This window comes from Sorex araneus, chromosome 4, assembly GCF_027595985.1.
Source record: "Sorex araneus isolate mSorAra2 chromosome 4, mSorAra2.pri, whole genome shotgun sequence".
Taxonomy (NCBI): Eukaryota; Metazoa; Chordata; class Mammalia; order Eulipotyphla; family Soricidae; genus Sorex; species Sorex araneus.
In genome coordinates, this window is record NC_073305.1 from 58547621 (window position 1) to 58568559 (window position 20939).

At 41.4% G+C, this 20939-nt stretch overlaps 1 protein-coding gene across 3 annotated transcripts in view; it reads left to right on the top strand.

Moving 5' to 3' along the window:
• The window catches only part of PTPRG (protein tyrosine phosphatase receptor type G), a 798688-nt gene that overhangs the window by 728878 nt on the left and 48871 nt on the right, over window positions 1-20939 (top strand). For all 3 annotated transcript variants that reach the window (XM_004616469.2, XM_055134736.1, XM_055134735.1), the window contains one exon: window positions 11263-11354. In XM_004616469.2, the coding sequence (XP_004616526.1) occupies window positions 11263-11354 (92 nt within the window). The remainder of the gene's footprint in view (window positions 1-11262; window positions 11355-20939) is intronic.

A 20939-nucleotide genomic window follows, 5' to 3' on the forward strand; every position in this document is an offset into this window, starting at 1 on the left:
GATCAGTAACTGCTGGCATTGATAACGCTTCTTCACAGGATTTTTTTTTATACTTACTGGGGTCTTCCTTTTGCGTGGGGCTGTGGATGGGGGGGTACCAACTCCTGACAGTGCTCAGGCTGTTTCTGGCTCTGTGCTCAGGAGTCACGACTGGCAATGCTTAGTGAACTATAGGCAGTGCCAGGGAATGAACCGGGGTCAGCTGCACGCAAGTCAAGCACTCTACCTCCTGTACTGCCTGGCCCTGAAGTCTTCAAAACTCCAAGGGGGAAAACTGAAATAGAACCCCTTCACCGTAGAGAAAGAGAACTTGGGCATCACTAAAATATTGCTTGTAACCAGTCCATTATACATATAATGTGCTCTTGATTATAAAACTGTGCCTCTGTGCCTCTAGCACAGCCTAGAGATAAGTGTGTGTGCCGTTTCTGCATCCTCTCTAGAAATGTTGCCACATCGACTAGATTCACTCGATTTATGTACCTGGCCCCAAAGTGGGAAAGTTGGAATGGACTTTTTGGAGCTTGATCTTTGATCCTCAGAAACTCTATTTTTTCTACGTCTGAGTGCCAGAAGCTTGGGGGAGGCGCTATCTGTTCTGTCCAGGTCTAGAACTCTCTCAGGAAACTTCGCATATTTGTAGAAACCACCTCATTCTAAATCATCTAGTTTCATTTGCCTTTCTACATATCTGTAGGTAAGATACATCTGTAGTTGAGATCTGTATATGTGTAGTTAAGAAAGACAGGCTTTAGGGGCCAGAGCAATAGTCCAGCAGGGAGAGCGTTTGCCAGGTTCAATCCCCAGCATCCCATAGGTCCCCCAAGCACTGCCAGGGGTAATTCCTGAGTGCAGAGCCAGGAGTAGCCCCAGGGCATTGCTGGGTATGACCCAAAAAGCAAAAAATAAAACTAAAAATTAAAAAATAAATATTTTTTAGAAAGACAGGCTTTTACACGGGGTGATGTGACTTTGCAATGTAATTCCACCTCTTCCTGGCTCTGTGGCCTCCAGCATCTTGTTAGCTAGCACCTGAACCTAAGCTTCCGGGACTGCAAAATGGGTGTGAGGAGAGTTCACTCTTTTCTGGGGCTGCTATGAGGAATAAAAAGAGGAAGAGTCCAGGAAATGTTGGGTGGGCGGAATCTTATCAGTCAGTTTGAGTTGGGAGCAACACCCCCTACTCACGACCCAGTAAGCCACACCAGCTACGCTGAAACAGTAGACACAGAGGCACAGAGAGCCTGTCCTGGAGAGTTCAGATCTCCATCCTAGCAAGCTGGCTCTGCCCGGTCCTCCCTGCCTCCAGTGTCACAGTTCCTCTTTCTATTTGCAAAACATCACCCACAGTCCCGCTGCTGTTCCTCCTCTCCCCAGCCTCCTGACCTAATTTCATCCACAGCTGCTCTCTAGGAAGCCTCTGGACCTCTCAGCAAATCTGTTCCCTCCCAGGCTGCTGGCATAACAGTCCCTGCTTCTCACCTCTGTCCACTCAACTGGTTTTGGCCATGGCTGTGCCATTGGGACTCACCTCTTAATGACACCGTCCTCTCTGGCACAGGGCGGTGGTGGACAGAATTGCTCAGAGCAGGACCATGTCCACCAGAAATGATCACTGATTATCCCTGAGAAGGGAGAAGAAAAAACACCAGTGAAGATCAACCTGAAGCACTTGATTTTTCAAAGTTACTTCCATTTTTAACAGGTTCTACTTGACACAGTGCAAAAAATCAAAAAGGCTCAAATCATGCATCTTCCCAGATCTCTATCCCCTGCAAATAGGTAGGAAGACCATTGATCTGTCTTCCATGAGCCTAAGATTGAGGCGTATAAAGAGACACGAATCCATGCCCATTCACCTCCTTTACACTCACATTCTGTACACAGTGGCATAGTCTCTTTACTACCATCAGCCTTGCTCTTTTTACCTAGTCCCACTTGCTCTCTGCATCTGTCATTTCCTTCTTCCCTTGTCTGGAAGCATGCTATTTCTTTGTATTGATAGGTCCGACCCCCATAACCATCATTACCAACAATTACTGTGGTGAATAACTTTATGTGTCATTTTGCAAGTGGATAAGTCTTCTTGTGAAATGAATCCATAAAATTGGCTTGTCTCACAAGGTCCATGCGTTTGTAATTTTGATGGATGCTGCCAAGTTGCCCTTCCTGGTGGGCTACCAAGATGGCCTCTCACACGATGTGTGTCAGGAAAGCATATTTGCTGACGTCCCTGGAGAAAGAATATATTTACTTTTAAGTGGGGTTGAGCGTCTTTCATAAGTTTAAATGCCCTTTGTATTTATTTTCCTATACATGAAAATGAATGTTTATATCCTTTGCCCCTTCTTCCTTTGTATTGTTAATCTTCTTCTGAGAGAATTTTATCAGCAGTACACGTATTTTCCCCAATATGTAACTTGCCTTTTGCATATTTTACACTACTTCTTTGATTTTCATATAATTTACTTCTCACTATTTTCTTAATTTCTGGAGTTTGAGTCATCATTGAGACGTCTCTGTCCATTTGGAAATTACTTTTAAATTTTTTTGGTTTATGTTTTGAGGTCTTCCTTGACTGTGCTCAGGGCTTACTCCTGGCAATGCTCAGGAGCCCCACCTGCAATACTGGGGATTTAACCGACCTCAGCTGCATGCAAGGCAAGTGCCTTAAATTCTATCTCTCCAGGTCCTACTCTTTGAATTTTTATTAATCTAGGTTTTGGAGACATCGCCAGTGGTGCTCAAGGCTTTTTCCAGTTTAGTGCATGGGGATTGCTCCCAGTGGTGCTCAGGGAACCATATGGTACCAGAGGTCAGACTTGTGCTTCCTGTACCAAAGTATGAACTACAGCCCTTCAGCTGTCTCCCTTGGCCAGGCCACTTTGTATATAAAGTATTTTGGTCTTAAATTTAATATAAAATTCTTACATTATTTGGCATTTTTTTCTCATGGATCGTGTGATATTTGAATCAACATTTTTCTTCCTACCAGGATCCCAAATATTTAAAAAGTATTACCATCTGGGGTCACTCAGTTAAGGAGCTCATAAAACCTTTCTTGATCTTTCTATCACTCTAAAGGATAAAGGGGTGTGGGGAGCATAAAATATCACTATCATAGCAAATGTCTAATTTACTGACTTTAGTCAGTATATTAATGAAAGTAGTTGCCAGAAGCTTTTCACCAGATCGTTTTGCTAGATAGCTACAAAACCTCATGTGTAGCAAATAAAATGTAAATCTCCATTTCCTGTCCCTCACCAAAATGTGTTGGGCTGTCACATTAACCTCCACAATCAGAGGATTGTGTCAGTGTCTTAAAATGATTGAAAATAAAGGAAATGCAGTATACACACACACACACACACACACACACACACACACACAAAACCCCTTCTCCCCTTGCATTTCTCCTACCACACCATGCAACTCAATCTAGAATTCTAGACTTCCAAAACATTCCAGGCCAGGGCCTAGGTATAAGACAATTTCCTCAAAGCCACTGACTTCCAGACTTTTTCTGGTCCCGGTGCAGAGCTCTGGGAAGACCTGCTTTGTGATCCCCTGACAGGAAGTCAGCTATGCTAAGAATTGCCCCATTGAGATTCTTCAACTCATCAAAATGTGGTCTCAGCAGCTCTCCTCTCTCCCAAAGCCCTCCCATTCCTTGATGAGCTGACAAAGTTAGTGATTAGAAGAAAGTATACCAATGTGATTTGTTATTACAACAAATCTCCTTCCTAAAGTGATCACTACAGGCAGTTCATATGCAAATCTCACTGAAATTAAGAGGTTTTTTTTCTTGTCAGTTGTAGGTACAACAAGAGGGGAATGGGACATTTCTCCCACACCATATGAAATCCAAAATATTTGGAAAACGCTTTCTCCTTTAATGTCTGTCTCCTCTTTCACCTGACTTTGCGGTCTTCTTTTCCTTCCTTTTCTCCTCACATCTGACAAAGCCCCATTATCCAGTGTATGATAACCATATGTCCCAGGATTTCCAGAACAGTCCTGATGTGAAATAAGCCATTTGATGATCCCCAAAAGCACATTCAGATCACATGCCCCTTTTTATGGTTTGGGAGCTATGCAAATGAGAAACACATTTTTAATTTTTTTTCTAAAAGATCCCTTCCTGAAAAGATACTCTAAGTGTAAACTTGAGTTTTCCAAACAGAATAATTTAACATGCAGCAAGGAATCTTAACAGCCAGTGAGCAGTTGCATATGAAAAATCTCAATTCAGAACTTCCTTTGGGCTCTTTTCCAAGTGGAACCCCACGTTATTTCAAACAGGCACTCTTCTTTCCTTGAGCAAAAGTGCAACTACCCCCCCTGCCTTTTCCTTCCATTGTTATTATTTGTCACTTCAGTTTCTTGAAACATTTTGCCCTAATAAATCAATCCCCTGTCTTTTTCACACAGCTCTCAATCATTTTCCTGGAAGGCATGTGAACGTTTTCAACTTTCTCTTTATAAGGGGCTCATACACATTTACTACAACAGATGCATTTACAAAAGTAAATATTAATGTGAGTTCTGTACTTGACAGCAGAATAAATGGAATTATTAGCAGGCGTGCCACTGTAAATTTAAATGAAAGCAGTATATAAATCAGTTAAGATTGCTTAATTAATATGCAGCAGCAGCTCGGCCAACTGCCCCAATTAGCATTTTGAGCAGCACTGCTAACTAACTCTGTCGCCCTGATGTGATTATAAAGCCATTGAGCTTAATTTGAAGACAGTGACTTGCTTTCTAATCCCTATGTATCAACACTTTGGTTATTTGGTAAACCCGGTTTTCCTTGGAATCTCCAAAGCATATTTTGCTCCTTCTCTTGCATTGTCCTGTAGTCACACTGACAAGTCACACAACAGGATTGTGACAGCTCAGGTGTATCGATACAGATGTCTAGAGACCTCAGAAAACCTCTCCTTGCAGGCAGGGCTGAATGCCTGCCTTTTGAGGAACTTTTTTAATACCTGGCTGTAAGAAGTAGAATTCAGCCCTTTCCAGGATTCTGTCATTCCAGATTCAAGATTAGCACTAGACTTTTGGATAGGATTGGCCGCCTAAATTACCCTCAGAGTCCTTTCAGAAAGGCAGAAAGTGGGCTGAATAAAGGCATCAGCTATGTACCAGAGCTGAGCAAGTGCATGGAAAAACAGAAAAGGTGGATAGGAAAGGGTTTGTGCAGAAGGCTGCTCATTTGGGAATTCTGCCTCAGGACAGTGAGATTCCTGGAAGGAAGTAGGGGACTCTAGAGATGGGGTGCTAATTCTGTAGTTGGCTGTATTTCATGTGAATAGTGAGCCCTGTGACTTAAGTATTTATTAATACTGATAAAGCAGTGTTAGAGCAGCTGGTGTGTGTATATGTATGCATGTGTGTGTGTGTGTGTGTGTGTGTGTGTGTGTTTATTAGCCCAGAGAGCCAATTAAACACACCGGGATCTGTCATGTGCTACTATGGTGTGTGTACGTACGTGCGTGAGTGTGCGTGAGTGTGTGTGTGTGTGTGTGTGTGTGTGTGTGTTTCCATGGCATTGACTGTTTATTGATACCTGGTTGATATTTACAACATTCTAACTGGATGATGAACTCTGACATGTGCTGTGCTTTCGCAAGCACAGAATTGTTGATTTGGGGAAAAGTCACTTCAAAATATGTTCCTCACTTTAAAGAATAGGAGGTTGCTTTTCGAAATTTTAACCAAAATGCAAATATTTATGACAAGAAGCCAGAGAAGTCCCTCCAGGCAACAGGCCCACAACCAGGCCTCAGGTACCAGCTGAGGGTGGACAGCGGTCATGGGCTGTCAGGTTTCTGAGGACAGGAGCTGCTGGAAAGAGCCCGCAGAATTTGAAGAGCTATCAGAAGCAGTATCACGTTATCTATTTGATTTCCAGTCAGGCCTTTCTAGGAATTCTTAAAATATGCACGCCCACATTGGTTTTCTCAAAAGAGATGAATGAGGATAATCAAGAAGCTTATTCCCATTTTGCTACTTAGAAAAGTTTTTTACCATTTTTTTGACCATTTTTTTTTCTTACCATTTTTGACTAAGCCCCTGCAGCACTGGTGTGTCTTTGGGGTGTTTGCTACAAGAGACGGTTCTGATTCTTGGTGGAGGGTGGGGTTGGGCCACACCCAGCTGTGCTCAGGGTTTACTCCTGGCTCTGCATTCAGGGATCACTCCTGGCAGGCTCGGGGGACCATATGGGGTGCTGGGGATCGCAAGCACCCTACCCACTTACTATCGCTCTGGCCCTCGAAAGATGCTATTTTTTAACAGTTGGCTCTCGCCAGTGTGATGAGATGCCTACCTAGAGGGAAATGAAAAGTGTGACCAACTGGGGCACCAGCAGATTGCCATCATCCTTTTATTTTTATTCTGGCCTGCCTACTTCTTGAGTCTGAATAAAGGAAACAGTATCTCATGCAGAGGAAGATGTTTCCTGTAATTCTGCCCTGGAACTTTTTCTATGGAAGTGGATTTCAGAAAGACATGTAATAATTTAGTGGCTTTCAGATGTGTCTAAGTCACAGGGCCCTTGGAACTTATGACGCCCCCTACCTCCTCCCCAAACACACATTATGAACTGTTTGAAAAGCCAAAAATCAAATTCATTTTCTTCAGAGAAAATGAAAATTTATTATGCTGGCTAGTAAACCAGTGCAAAGAGTGTTTTGAGACCTAATTCGGAGGAATATTTTTTTCCATTTGAAAAATCTTTTTTTCTGTCCTCTCATACTATTATTCAATACAAGGGACATTTGAACAATTTGAGCCAGGTTAGAGAATGCCCTCCTACCTGTAAGGTTATAACAATTTTTTAAATTATTATTATTTGGGGGGGTTACACCTGACAGTGTGCAGTGCTCAGGGCTTATTCCTGACTCTGCACTCAGGTATCACTCCTGATGGGCTGTGGGTACCAGATGTGGTACCAGGGAATCAAACTCAGCCAGTTGCATGCAACTCTGCATACTGTATTATCACTGCTGCTCAGTTACAACAAATTTAGTAAAAGACCTTGGAAATTCTTACTCTTGTGTGCGTGTAAGAAAGTTTTTCTTTCTGGATTTGACATAATTTTATGTTAAAGTCTTTAAATTCTTTTTGTTTTGTTTGTTTTGTTTTTGAAGCCATACTCCCCTTGTGCTGGGGCTTACTCCTGGCTCTTTACTTAGGGATCACTCTTGTCAGAGTTCAGGGAACCATATGGGATGCTGGGGATTGAACCCGGATCAGACTTGTGCAAGGCAAGCACCCTACCCGTTCTACTTTCTTTCTGTTCCCCAATACCCTTGGATTCTTACACTCTTAACTCGTGTGCGGTTCTGTAAATTCTGAAATCTAACTTTTGTGGTACCTAACATGCAAGATGGTTTTATTCCTTTGGTTGCTTTCCTGGATTAATGGAGAATTTCTGAGACTATCTTCCTTGATCACAGTGATGGCTAAACCATAGACTGGTCAAATCAGAATCCTCTGGGAGATTCTCATCCACCCTAGTCTCTGCCCCATCTTGCACCTGCTTGGCTAAAATCATCGGGAGATCTCCTTCATGGGTGATTTAAACCTCCCAACTAAGGATGTGCAGTGCTGATTGAAAATCAACTAAATTTTTTAACTACTCTGAGGTATATGTAAATGGGGGAGGAAAGAAAGGCAGGGAGATGTTGACTAAAGTCAGAACCTTTCCTAACTAAGATGAATCTAAGTTGGGAAGTTCAGGGCAATCAAATGTAGGCTGCTACAAAAAGTAAGAAGATAACCAATGTGCATTGTTTGCAGACAAAAGTAGGTTTTTTTTAAAAAACTTTTTTTTTTAATTCTTTATTTGTTCTTAGTTTCTTAAAGAAGATTCAGAGTAGGAGATGTGAGAAAAAGAGAAGGAAAAAGAAAAAGATGAAAACATAAAAAGTGTGGTGAGGCTCTGTCCATTTAGCTAGAAGAGAATTGGGCCTTGATAGAAAACTGAAGCTGTATGTCCAGTGACACACTTGAGCATTTACAGAAATTTGATCTCTAGTCCTCTGACCTCAGAATTAGGGAGAATAACTGCACCTTGGGGTGTATAATAGTTGAAGTGATTAGAAGCATTGAGACTTAGGTTTTCAGGACCAGGGAGATGACTCAAAAGCCTGAAGCACTCACTTAGCATGCAGGAGCCAAGGTTCAATCCCTAGCTCTGCTGAGAGTAGCTCCTAAAGACTGTTGGTGTGACTCAACCCCACAGCGGTCCCCTCAAAAAAAAAATTTTTTTTTCCTCTTCTAAAAAGACCGGAATTTACCTTTTGTTCCTGGATACTACAGCAAATCAAAAACAAAGTTTTTCCTGGATTGCCCTGAAATGACAAGTTATAATACAGGAATATGCGATATCAGTTCTGAACTCATGTTCACTCTACAGAGGGGTCATTCCTCTTTTTGGACCCTTCCTCATTTTTTCTGTGAAGATTGTGTATTGAATATGAATTTGAATGCTGGGACAGGCTTGAAGGCTCCCAAGAGATGCAAAGAGGGGGCGGAGTGGTGGTATAGCGGGGAGGGCACTTGCCTTGCACGCGGCTGACCAGACTTTAATTCCCAGCATCCCATACGGTCCCCCAAGCCCCGCCAGGAGTAATTCCCGAGTGCAGAACCATGAGTAACCCCCGAGTATTGCCAGGTGTGGCCCAAAAACAACAAAAAAGAAATTGCAGAGAACTTGTCATTTTGTCCCGTGCTGTGTGTCGGTGCTGTAGAACAGAGTTTGCTGAGTCCATTCAGATCTTTATTTTATGAGAGGACATCCCCTCTTAGTGGGACATGCTGAAACCTGGTGCGGAAGTGCAGGTGGGGACAGCTGTGTCTCCCAGACATGACCTTTACCCCGGAGCTCTGTCTTCTCCGGTTATCACAGAGCTCTTTTGCTCCAGGGAAAATCCATTATACAACAGCATATGGGACACTGGCGTGTGATTTGCTTCAATACACACTGCTTGTGGGGCGGGGAATGTGGTGCCTCTAACTCCACATGTAGCTGGAGACATAACAAACTGTCAGCCTACCTCCTTCCAGGCAAAACAAAAACAATAACAAAACCCTGCTATGGTCTTTCCAAATCACTTGACTTTAATAAGTGGCCAGTAAAGTGTCTTTTTTTAAAAAAACCCGAACAGCTATTTATTTAAGAAGTAAGGCATAGTAATTATGGTCTTACAATAGCAAAACAAGTTGTTTGGCTCTGGGCAAGATTTTTTTTCTTCTACTATGTAAAATGACCGGAGTGTATATCATTTATTTTAGGCACTTTTAGGAGGCTACTGAACACTTGATAGTCCAAGGTCTCGACAAAAGCAGCTTTTCCTTAGGTATTTTAAGATCAAATGGTTAATGTTCTAGTTCACTTTTTTTTTCTAGTTCACTTTTGAAACTCCTAATATTTTTATTTTGTTTTTATATCATTCTGAAAAATCTGCAAACCCATGGGGGGTAGAGAAAATCCAGAGTCAAAAACTTGATTAAAAAAAAAAAAAACAAGGAAGCTCTTAGCACAAACATGAACATGACAGATCTTTCTTTTTTTTCACCTGATTTCCGTCTCTTTACATTCAGTAGAAGATTCATATGCCTTCCAAGCCCTAATACATTCTGCATTTATGTCATTAGGCCAACTCCAAGATTTCCAAATTTTGGTAAAGGCAACTAAATGAGTGGTTAAAAAAAAAAAGAAATTAAAGAAAAGAAAAACAGTGTCAATGCCAAGCGATTCATAGAAAGAAATCCTTTTTCTTCGGTGTCTGCCTGAGAACCATGTGACATGTGTGCCAAGAGAGGGAGTGATTGATGTCCAGAAGCCCTCCTGGTACAGAGCAGCAGTCCGAACTGCGTCCAGATAAATGCCCCAATGTCCATTGGGTCAGAGCTCCTTTCCACTAAAAATAGGCACCGCTTCAAGACAAATACTGCTCTGTGACATTTTGGATTCTGGTTCTAGCTGCTGCGAGTCCAGCTGAGGTGGCATTATCTGTCCAACTTAGAGGCCTGACTGTCACTGAAATCTCCGTTAGTTCACAGAGTTGCTTGATGTTCCTAGGGACCCCCAACCCCCCCTCATTGGCTTCATAGCAACTTGATATGCCCACTAGAATCATCCCGGGATATTTGGGAGTGGAATAGCAAAGACAGCTCTGAAGGAAAGTTGGAATATAAACTCCCAGACAAGAGTGAAGCAAAGCTATGGTGTGCTGGATGGGGCTGGCGGGGGCGGGGGGGGGGGGTCCTCCAGCGGAGTGGGACAGATCCCAGTGACACGGAGCACCAGAAGGATGCCGCCTGCTTGGCTAAAAGACCCAGCAGTAGGGCCAGCTATTGTGAAGCCCCTCTGCCAGATGAACAGGGACCCTTCTCTGGTCACAATAGCCATTCATGCCGAGCAGCCTCATTAAATATTCAGCCTGTGCTTCCGGCAGCTCATTAGGGCCGAAATGAGTGGTGACGTGAATGCTGGGAAGCTGTGGGCCGGCCAGCATCAGGAGGCAGAGGCTGAGCGAGCTGCTTGATGGCTTTTCTGTTCCCTGCCTGTCCTATGATGACCAGTGTTTGCTCCCTGCTTTGCCTGAAGTACAGGTAATAACCAAACCAAACCGAAAGCAAAGGAGGTAACACTGAAGGGTCCTTGTCATCTCAGATATTGCCTGGCAAGGGCCTTGGATCTTGAGGGTCTGCCCCCTTCAGCGCCCTCTGACCCTCCTTCAAGAGCAGTCTACAGTTTGGGGTGGGGGTGGGGGGGCGTTGCTCAGTGCTAACAATGTGGTGCTATTGTGGAGTTGGGCTCCCAGGACTGCTCTGGGGGAGGGTTTGAGGTGTAGCTTTGAACTTGGTTTTGGGTGTTTAGCAGTGAAGTCCTCTTAACAGGTCAAGTTGAGAAATATTGCAGACTGCTCCTCAGGGTTTGTGCTGCAAGTTTACTTTGTCCATGCCAAGTTTTCAGGGATTTGAGTAGTGCATTACCATGCCTTTCCCTTTTGATTCTCCGGATAGGTGTGGCATCATCAAATATGTATATTCTGGAGCTGTTTGTGGTGAATTCAATAGGCTGCGTGTTGTCCTCCCTGCATCTTGTCACCTTTCCGTGGATGCGCACAGTGCAACGGGTTGGGAAAAGCTGGGAAAGTCTGAGAAGACTTGAAAAATGATGAACTCAGACAAAGTATAGTTTGCTGGTCTCACTGTTTTGCCTGTTTTCTCTTTCCTGCACAGAAAATGTTTTCAGACAGCTCATTTCTATGTGGAAGATAGCAGCTCCCCTCGGGTGGTCCCTAATGAAAGTATTCCTATTATTCCTATTCCGGGTAAGTCAGACGCTGCTCTTATTTACAATGGACTAATTGTGTTCCCCTTTTGTGCTCAGCTTTATGTGACAGCCATGACAAAATATTATTTTTATAGTCTTTTGAAGCTTTCCCAGTCTAAGAGACTTAAATTTCACAGACTCTTTGCTCCTGTGCATATCTGCAAAGTAATGAAATCCTGTTAAAGAGAAACAAATACTTGAGTTAATGGTTTATAGATTCATGTGCAAGGGAAAGACGTAACAATGAAAAAAAAGGTCAATCTTGCATATTTGTAATCCATGTGAATTATATAGCATTTCGATTCTTACCCTGTGCTGACAAATGTTTTAGAAACTGATCTGCTATAGATTCAAAAGTGAATTTCTTCCTAATATCTTTTATCTGAAAATAATATCTTTGTGCTACAACTTTGGTTCTTGGGAGATATGGGTGGAAGTAAAGGGACATAGTCTTGATCTGGTGAATATTTCTTTTGTCCTCTGCTAAAAAATGAGATAGGACACCCAGTATTAGGTGAAAGGCTTGATGACACAGTAGTAAATCTTAGTAAAAGTCATAGACATAGAAGATAAAAAAGATGTAGAAGTACAGTGGCATTTAGTCCTAGTAGATAAATGTCACTCTGATGATTTTGATGTTTTTCACTTTTTGCCAGTTTGAAACTTTCTTCCTTTGGGTTCCACCAAGTAATTGCAAATACATATTTTAGATATCGCATATAGTCATCATCTTGCCAAGAATTTTTTGAAGCAGGCACATTTCTACTCTATATTTATTTATTTATTTATTTATTTATTTATTTATTTATTGCTTTTTGGGTCGCACCCAGTAATGCACAGGGGTTACTCCTGGTTCTGCACTCAGGAATTACCCCTGGCGGTGCTCAGGGGATCATATGGGATGCTGGGAATCAAACCTGGGTCAGCCACCTGCAAGGCAAAAGCACTACCCACTGTGCTATCACTCCAGATCTACACATTTCTCCTCTAGCTTCCCCACAAACACATCTGCATCTCCCCGCACTGTCTGCCTCATTCTCTAAAAGAGCGTTCACCACCTCACATACCATTTGTTTTACTTGTTTGTAGATGTCTCACTAAAATAAGAGCTTCAAAAAGGAAAATAGGTACTGGAGAAATAGTAGAGTGGGTTGTTGGGCATTTGCCTTTTCACGTGCCCGACCCAGGCTTGATTCCTGGCACCTCATTTCGTCCTCTGGGCACCACCAGGAGTGATCGCTGTGCAGAGGCAGGAGTAAGCCCCAAGTGCCGCTGAGTGTGGTTCACAAACAAACAAAACCCCAGTTAATAAATAAATAAAGGAATGTATGTGTCTCCTTAATGCTAGTTTTAGTAAGTGGTAAATAGCAGGTATTCAACTCTATAATTCTATAAACTTCTTATAGTCTGAGCTTCACAATTGTGGCTATTAAAGAAATGTAAGTTATTTGCCAAGAACCAGTAAGGAGTACTTAATTTGTTGGCCAATTGTTACTAGTCATAGCATGGTTAGGGGCTTTATCTCTCCAGGTGAAGTCAGTAGATAGTGCTAGGATTGGCCCCGTTCTCACCACTCAGGTTATCTCCCTAGAGAAGCTTTTCAAAATTTTGTCATAAGAAATAAGTAGAGGGGCCAGAGAGAATGCCCAGAATTTTAGAACACATGCTTTGCCTGCAGATAGCCAGGACTCAATCCCTTGCCCTACAGTCCCTGAGCACTGAGCTGGGAGTAGTCCCTGAACCCCCCAAACCAAAAAAAGCAGGGACAAAAAAGAAATGAGGTAGAAGAAAAAAATCACATTGGACCATTTTGTGCTTGCTAAATGATTTCCACACCAATGGCATAAGTTTTGTGTGAACTCCTGTCCTCTACTTGCTCTCCCCCTTTTGGGTGGAAGATGAATTAGACTCGACTTAATGAGGAGGCAGATGGCAATCACCAGTTTTCCATTTCCATAAAACAAGTAGTTTTGTCAGATCTACCAGATTGGTGCAATAGACTATATAGAACTGTTTTCTTCTAACATCGCCTAGAATGTGTTGACCTCAAGAAATGCTTAAGCCAGAGTGAAAGTACAATGGGTAGGATGCTTGCATTATATCCGACCTACCTGGGTTCAATCTCTGCCATCCCAGGAGGCCCCTAATTTCCTATAAGGCAGATCCCTGAGCACAGAACCTGGAGTAAACTCTGAGCACCACTGGGTGGGTATGGCTCAAAAAAAATTAAGAAAGAGAGAAGGAGAAGAAGAAAGAAAGCAAAAAGAAAATGTTTCTGAACTTTTCTCTCTTCTGATTAATCTGTTAACACAACTGTTGGGTATCTTGCAGTTGTTCCCATTTAAAAGGGGGGCATAATGTGAAATACTTCTTGTCAGTTTCTTGGGGTTCCACATCTGACTTTGCTCAGGGGCTACTCCCAACTGTGTATGCAGGGATTACTTCCGACATGTGCTTGGAGGGTCCTGAGATGCTGGAGACTAAACTCGGGCCTCCTACATCAAAGCATTAAGCTATTTCTGCAGCCCCTGAGGCACTTGTCAAGCTGTCATTAAAGTTTTATTTTTTATATTTATTTTCCCACTGGACCAGAAATCAAAAACTTAGGATCTTGCCCTGGCATTCATGATGAAACAAACCTTTGTTCACTGCCATGACCTCTCTGAGCCTTAGTTCCCAGAATCTTATTGAAGAAGAGGATGTCTGCCTTCCTCTAAGCATCATATGAAGCACTCTGGGAACCTGAAGTGTTAGCTGTTAGGATCATGCATTCTGAGTCCTGGCATTTCTTATCCCAGCAGCCACAGACACCAGGCAGTTTTTGGTTCCCGGGTTCACTACAATGTCTGTCATCGAACACTTCCATTGGAGTGGCCTGTGGCTCACTGCCACTAGTGATTGAGTTGGGCTTGAGAACTTTCAATCCACCAGAACCCTGGGCCGACTTGGAAAGTTTTGTGTTTCATTTTCCATCCACTGACTTAATTACCAAGTTAAACATGCACAACTCAGAGGCATTTCTTTAAAGATGTTATTTTTCTTTTAAATGTGAAATCTTCAACTGTGAAATTACTACAACTGTCTCTGTTCATCGAAAGGAAAATGCTGTAAAATTCTTCACTGCGAACTCCATGGTATTCAGTTGGCCTTACCTGGCATCATAGCTGAGGAGTTGGAACATGTTTATAAAGATAATTTCTTTAAATCTTTCAAGGAAGTGGGGTATTTAAATAGATGGCATCATCTTAACTGGAGGGGATGCCCAGATAAACAAATTGACTTCGTCCCGTGACAGGGAACTATTAATTTTTTTTTTGATGCCACACTGGGCTATGCTCAGGGCTTCCGGCTCTGTGCTCAGGGATCACCCTGGTGAGGCTCTGGGTACCAAATGGGGTTTCAGGTGATTAAATCCAGTGCAGCTGAGTGCAGAGCAAACGCCTCGTTTACTGTGTATCTCTCCTCTCTCCAGCCCTGGGAGCTGTTACCTTATGTGACTTTTTTTTAAAAAGCATTTACAGCTTGTTCACAATCTTTTCTTAAACAAAATCACAAAATCCTGTTCAGTTCATTTCACTTATAAAATAGTTTATAACTTGTAAAGTATATTTAAGTCCCTTTTTTCTTAAACTTTCCAGTGGGTTCTTCTGATTATTACATTATTACTTCAAGAAGAAAGTTCAGTATCAGAAAAATAAAAAAAGTTTTAATAAAATTGTAATATATTTCGCTATTAAAGCTTCCAAGAGAACTTTAATGGAGACTTTAAGGGAGTCATTTTAAATGATTGATTGCCTGAGGGGTTAATCTCATCTTACTCCCCAAAATAGAGCATTATAAGATCCTGGAGTGGTTATTTTGCTCACTGGATACCAGTTATTCTTTGTTCAAGACATTGTCTTATCATCAGACAATCTTAACACAAAGTTCATCAATGTTTTAATCACTTAACCTTCTTACTTTCTATATTTTAAAAATTTATTTCCTAAATAAGTATGATAATCTCTCAGTATCTGTACTACAAACTATAATGCCCAAAAGGTGAGGGGTGGGGGAGTGCCTGCCATAGAGACAGGCTGGGGGGAAGGGGTGGGGAAGGGAAACTAGGGACATTGGTGGTGGGAGATGTATACTGGTGAAGGGATGGCTGTTGGAACACTGTAACTGAAATCGGATCAGGAACAGCTGTGTAACTCTGTATCTCAAGGTGATTCAATTAAAAAAAATTATTTTCAGATAACCACCAGCAAACAATCATTTTACTGCTTAAAATAATGTACAATAGTGTTGAAATTAGAAATTCCATTCCCAAACTGTTATAAAAAAAAATAGCACTCCTAAGGACTGGAGAGATAGTACAGGGGGGCAGGGTGCTTGCCTTGCACACTACCAACTTGGGATCTGTGTGGTCCCAGAAGCCCCTTGGGGCATCCACATGATCCCCCAAGCCCTTGAGCCAGGAGTGATTCTAAGCACAGAACTAGAAGAAACCCCTGAGCAATGACAGGTATGCCCCCCCCAAACAAAACAAAGCAGAAAAAAATAGAGCTCCTGATTCACCAATGTAAAATATGTAGTATGCTGTCCCTAAAATGTAGTTCATATTGAGCCATTTTAAGAAAATGCATCATTTTATGTCCATTGGGAATTTACCAGCCACATGCTCTTTTCATTTTCACTGCAGACCTATGGAGCCAGATGCAATTGATATGCAGTTGATGGGGAAACTGAGGATCAGATGCATTTACCCAGGGTTACTTAGATAAATGGGGGAGCTAACGTTGGGATTCTCTGCATGACTTCAAAGCAAGGATGCTGAGAAATGGCTCCGCCACTTCTTGGCATCTGCTCTGACAGTTCTGATAGCTCAAGACTTCAGCCTCTTCATTTGGGTAAAGTGTCAATGAAATAAGGTGGTTTTTAAATGTGCATCTTCTCTTTCATCTTTCATTGACTTGTATTATAAAAAAGGCAACTGGTTAAAGGTAGTTTTGGTACTAATGTTTTCTTTGTTGTTTGTCTTGTTTGGGGGTCACACCAGCTGTGCTCATGGCTTACTTCTGGCTCTGAGTTCAGGGGTCACTCCAGGCAGGAAGGTACCATAAGGGATGCCAGGGATCAAACTCAGGTGTGTCATTTGCAAGGCAAGCACCCTACCTGCTGTACTATCTCTCTGGCCCCCTACTAACCTTTTTATATTCATCTTTTGAAAGAGCCATTACAGGAATGTTTGGGGAATTCTGAGTTATCAGTTTCACTAATTTCAACAAATTTGAGCATGTAAATTCTGCAGTGTGTTTTTCTGGTTTAATATAGTAGAGATACTCTTCTAAAAATGAAAATATCTTTTCTGGTCTCATACACATTCTGTAAAATATGGAAATGCAAGGAAGTGTAGGCTTGGAATAAGGTTAGTCCCAAGAGAACACAAGAGTCATTACCCAACATGAAACAAGTACTTTTGATGTTGGATTTTAAAAATGATTTAAAAAAATTGAATTGCAGTGCCTACTTCTCAGGCATGGTATATGAAGAAAGTAGAATTTTAATTTTATTCAACTTTAACTATTACAAAAGAAATAAGGGGCTTCTTTTTTTTTTTCTTTTTGGGTCACACCCAGAGATGCACAGGGGTTACTCCTGGCTCTGCACTCAGAAATTATTCCTGGCAGTCCTCAGGGGACCATATGGGATGCTCGGAATCGAACCCGGGTCGGCCGCATGCAAGGCAAACGCCCTACCTGCAGTGCTATCGCTCTAGCCCCAAAGGGCTTCAATTCTTAATATTTTTTTATTAACATATTTTCAAAATGACTTTCTAGCATTTCACTGTAATGAAGCGTAATTGTAGACAGTAATCTCTCAGTCCCCTCATGTGCTTTCCTTCTAAGATACAGTGTGGTCACAAATTTGTCTTTGAAGAGTCACATTACCCTTAATGTACACAACTTTTTAATTTTTTGGTTTTTGGGGCCACACCCAGTGGCCATCAAGGCTAATTCCTGGCTCTGCATTCAAGGGTCACTCCTGGAGGGACTTGGGGGACCATAAGGGGTGCTGGGGTTCAAACCAGGTTGTCTGCGTGCAAGGCAGTGCCTTACCCACTGTACTAACTCTGCAGCCCTATAATAACTTTTAAATCTGGTATTTTCTCTGGGAACATTCATTGGCACCAATAAGCTTAAATAACATTTCATTGCTTCGCTTATTAATAAGAATCACATATGCACATTCCCTCCTAATTATATTCACTGTATATTACTTTGCTCTTTGAGATTTTCATTATATATAAGTTATCAAAATCAGAACTTAGGCTCATGAAAGGAACTTGCTTACTGAGCATATTGGAAGGGCTTTTCTGAATGTGCATGTTGTCAAATACTAATGTCCTTATAAATGCTTTTCTCTAGAAATTAGAAAATCTAACTTTGTAACAGGAACATTACAAAATAAAATGTTGCTGTTAACGTGTAGCTTAGAAATGATTCATGCCTTTCCTGCAGTTAAACTGCATCTTAATAATTTGAAGGTCACTGGCTTCAGCAGGGTGTAGCATATAAAGGGGCTTTAAACATGCAGTTTTAAACCCATGGGATTAAACCAACCTTGTTGGCATATTTTATTTATACAGAGATTATTTCCAAAGGAGACTCATTGGTCTTTTGACTATAATGAAGCCCTTTCTTTATGGACTTCATTGTGTCACAAATGAAGAGAGATTTCTTGTTATGGCAGGAAATAAAATATTCTAATCTCCACAGCACTCCTTGCATCGTAAGAGTCTGATTTAGACAGAAATCTATTTGTTGTGTCCTTCTTCTGTAACTTAAATCTTGATAATGTTCTTTGATTTCATATTGCTTTATCTTCCAAAGTTGACACAAAGGTATGACCAAGAATAGAAAAATGCCTAACTCTGGTCTCTAAAAGGCTGAGAAGGCAGGCAGGAAGGGGACTGAGTTTCAGAAGTGCAGGTTTGTCTTCTAGCAGGGGATGGTTAACATAAACAGCCTCTGTCTTGAGACCTGGGCACAGCAGAAGAGAGGTCTAAGCAAGATCAGGTCAGTAACTGTGCTGGGGCTTTATACTTTCTTCCTGGCCATAAACAAACTGGGAATTAGAACGGAGGGGACTACCGTGGGTGAAACAAACATTACAGACACCGTTACAGAATAGCTTATGGCTTTCTGGAATCTTAATAGTAGTTGTTTATAAACCCAGGAACCGACACAGTAAACAAATAGGATAATTTTCTTAAGGTAAGCCTTAGTGGAGCTGGAGAGAGAGTGCAGTGAATAAGGTGTTTGCCATGCAAGCAGCCAACAGGATTTGATACCCAGCACCATATTTGGTCCCCCGAGTCCTGCTAGGAGTGATTCTTCAGTGCAAAGTCAGGAGTAAGCCCTGAGCATTGCCAGGTGTGGCCCAAAAGCAGAAAGAAAAAAAAAAAAAAAGGTGGGGAAAAGTCCTTGAGTCATTCAGCAATCTGTCCCGCCACACACATGCACACACGCTATCAGCAGATAAGTATTTGGGATTTGGGTTTTGTTTTTTGGCTCTTTGCAGAGGGCTCACTCTTGATGAGGATTGGGGACCATGTGGGGGTTCTGAGATCAAACCCCAGTTAGTCACGTGCAAGACTAGTGTCTTACCTGCTGTACTCCTTCCAGCCACTAGCTAAGAATCCCGGGCAAGAGGTAAATGTGAAAACACTTTTTTTTTTTAATCTCACATCAAGATGACCAGTCTGCTATTATGAAGTTTCCTGGTACTTGTTGTTTATAATTAAAGATAAAGTGTAACTGTCAGCCTTTTTTTTTTTTTTATGAAACACTTTCTGAAATATATGGTTTCTACTTTCTCAAAGTGTATGTTCACTTTAAGGTCTAGGGAGGTCATAAGGAACCTATGGAGTCAGCCTTACCCTGCTTTATAATGACAGTGCACCTTAGCCAGGCCACACTTTCCCCCATCCAAAAATTAGGGGCAGTCACAGCCCCTAAATCACAGGGGCCATGTACATAAAATGAATAGCACCTAATTCTAAAGCACAGCTACTAAGCATTTACTGTCAAGCATTCATACAAATACTTCAAGCATCTACTTTTCATAATGCATTGTGAATAAGGTTCCCGCTTTCTCGATGAGAAAAGGGAACATGGAGAAGTGAAACCACACCAATGAACTGTCAGACTCTGTCATTTCCACTCAGACCATTGCTACCGGATGCCCAATACACAGAAAGCTTCCTATCAAGATTGGTGGTAAGAGTAACAAGCTACAGTTTTATTGAATTAACACTAAAAACTCAGCTACCACTGAGCCGTGCCCCCTGCAGCGCCACCCAGTGGAGGATATCTGCAGACAGCTGCCAGTGCTGATTTTTTTTTTCCTGCTGCCAAACCAAAAATAGCCAGGAGAGCTAATTGTGTGCCTTTTTTGTGGATCTATTATGTCTTAAGAGGAAGTAAATTTAACATATTTGAGTAGTTTGAAGAGAATATGGGTGACTTCATTCTAATGTTTCCCAAAATTCAGGTACAGTAGAGGTATAATCATGAATTTCAGAAACAGCTTTTTATTTTATTTTATTTATATTCAAATGCATTGTTCCTTATTTTTTGCAGTCTTTCACTTGAGGTCAAGATTTTTGAAGTTATTTTCTTCTTTTTGGATCCTGTATCTTTGATGTATTATTCTCCAGAGGTAGATGGTCTACCTTTTTGGGGGGGTACAAACCAGAAAGGCTAATTTTAACTTTCATCAAATATGGTGCAAAAGGCCTTTGACTAAAATAAAACACCTCAGGGTGTAATTCTAACAACTAAAGGTTAAAATCTTAGAGTAAAGCATTTATAATATTTTTAATGCCAATATTAATAATTTAGCTGTTGATTCTCAGCTGACAAGTGATATTATAGTGGTAACAGTTGTATGCCCATTTTTGCCTTTACATCTATGGTATCTGAAAATTCTATAAGAAAAAATACTAGGACAAAATAATAAAGTGATGTGTTTTATCAGAAATATTCTGATTAAAATTAGTTAAAAATTAATTTAAAAAATACTAACTGTTGTACTCTGCTTAATTCTGTGTTTTTTTCCCTCGAAATTGTGGTGTGTTATGAATGAAGATATTCAGTTTTCCAAATAAATAGGAATTCCAGTTTGGGGCTCAGCACTCATTTTATATTGCATAAAGGCCTCAAAATTATTGTGTGTGATGTGAGGCCAGAATGTCACTCTTACTGAGTTCTTATAATAATAAATGTATGAAAACTTCTCAGCACAGTCCCTACCTCCTTAAAAAGGCTTGATAAATAGTGGTTCTCTTCTCGCCAACTTTATCATTGCTCTGCTCAAGTTACGCCATCATAATCTCCCATCTGACTGGTACTTAGTGAAAACACCTTCACTTGGATTCCAGTTAATCTTTTGTTTTTTATGCTTTTCCTTCATCACCACTCCATCAGTAACGTTGATTCTCACCTAGATCATCCAAGACTTTCCCTCTTATGACCCTTGTAGTCGTCCCCATGTAATTATGCCCCATTCTTCCTCTTCGTGTCTCAAGTTCATCACT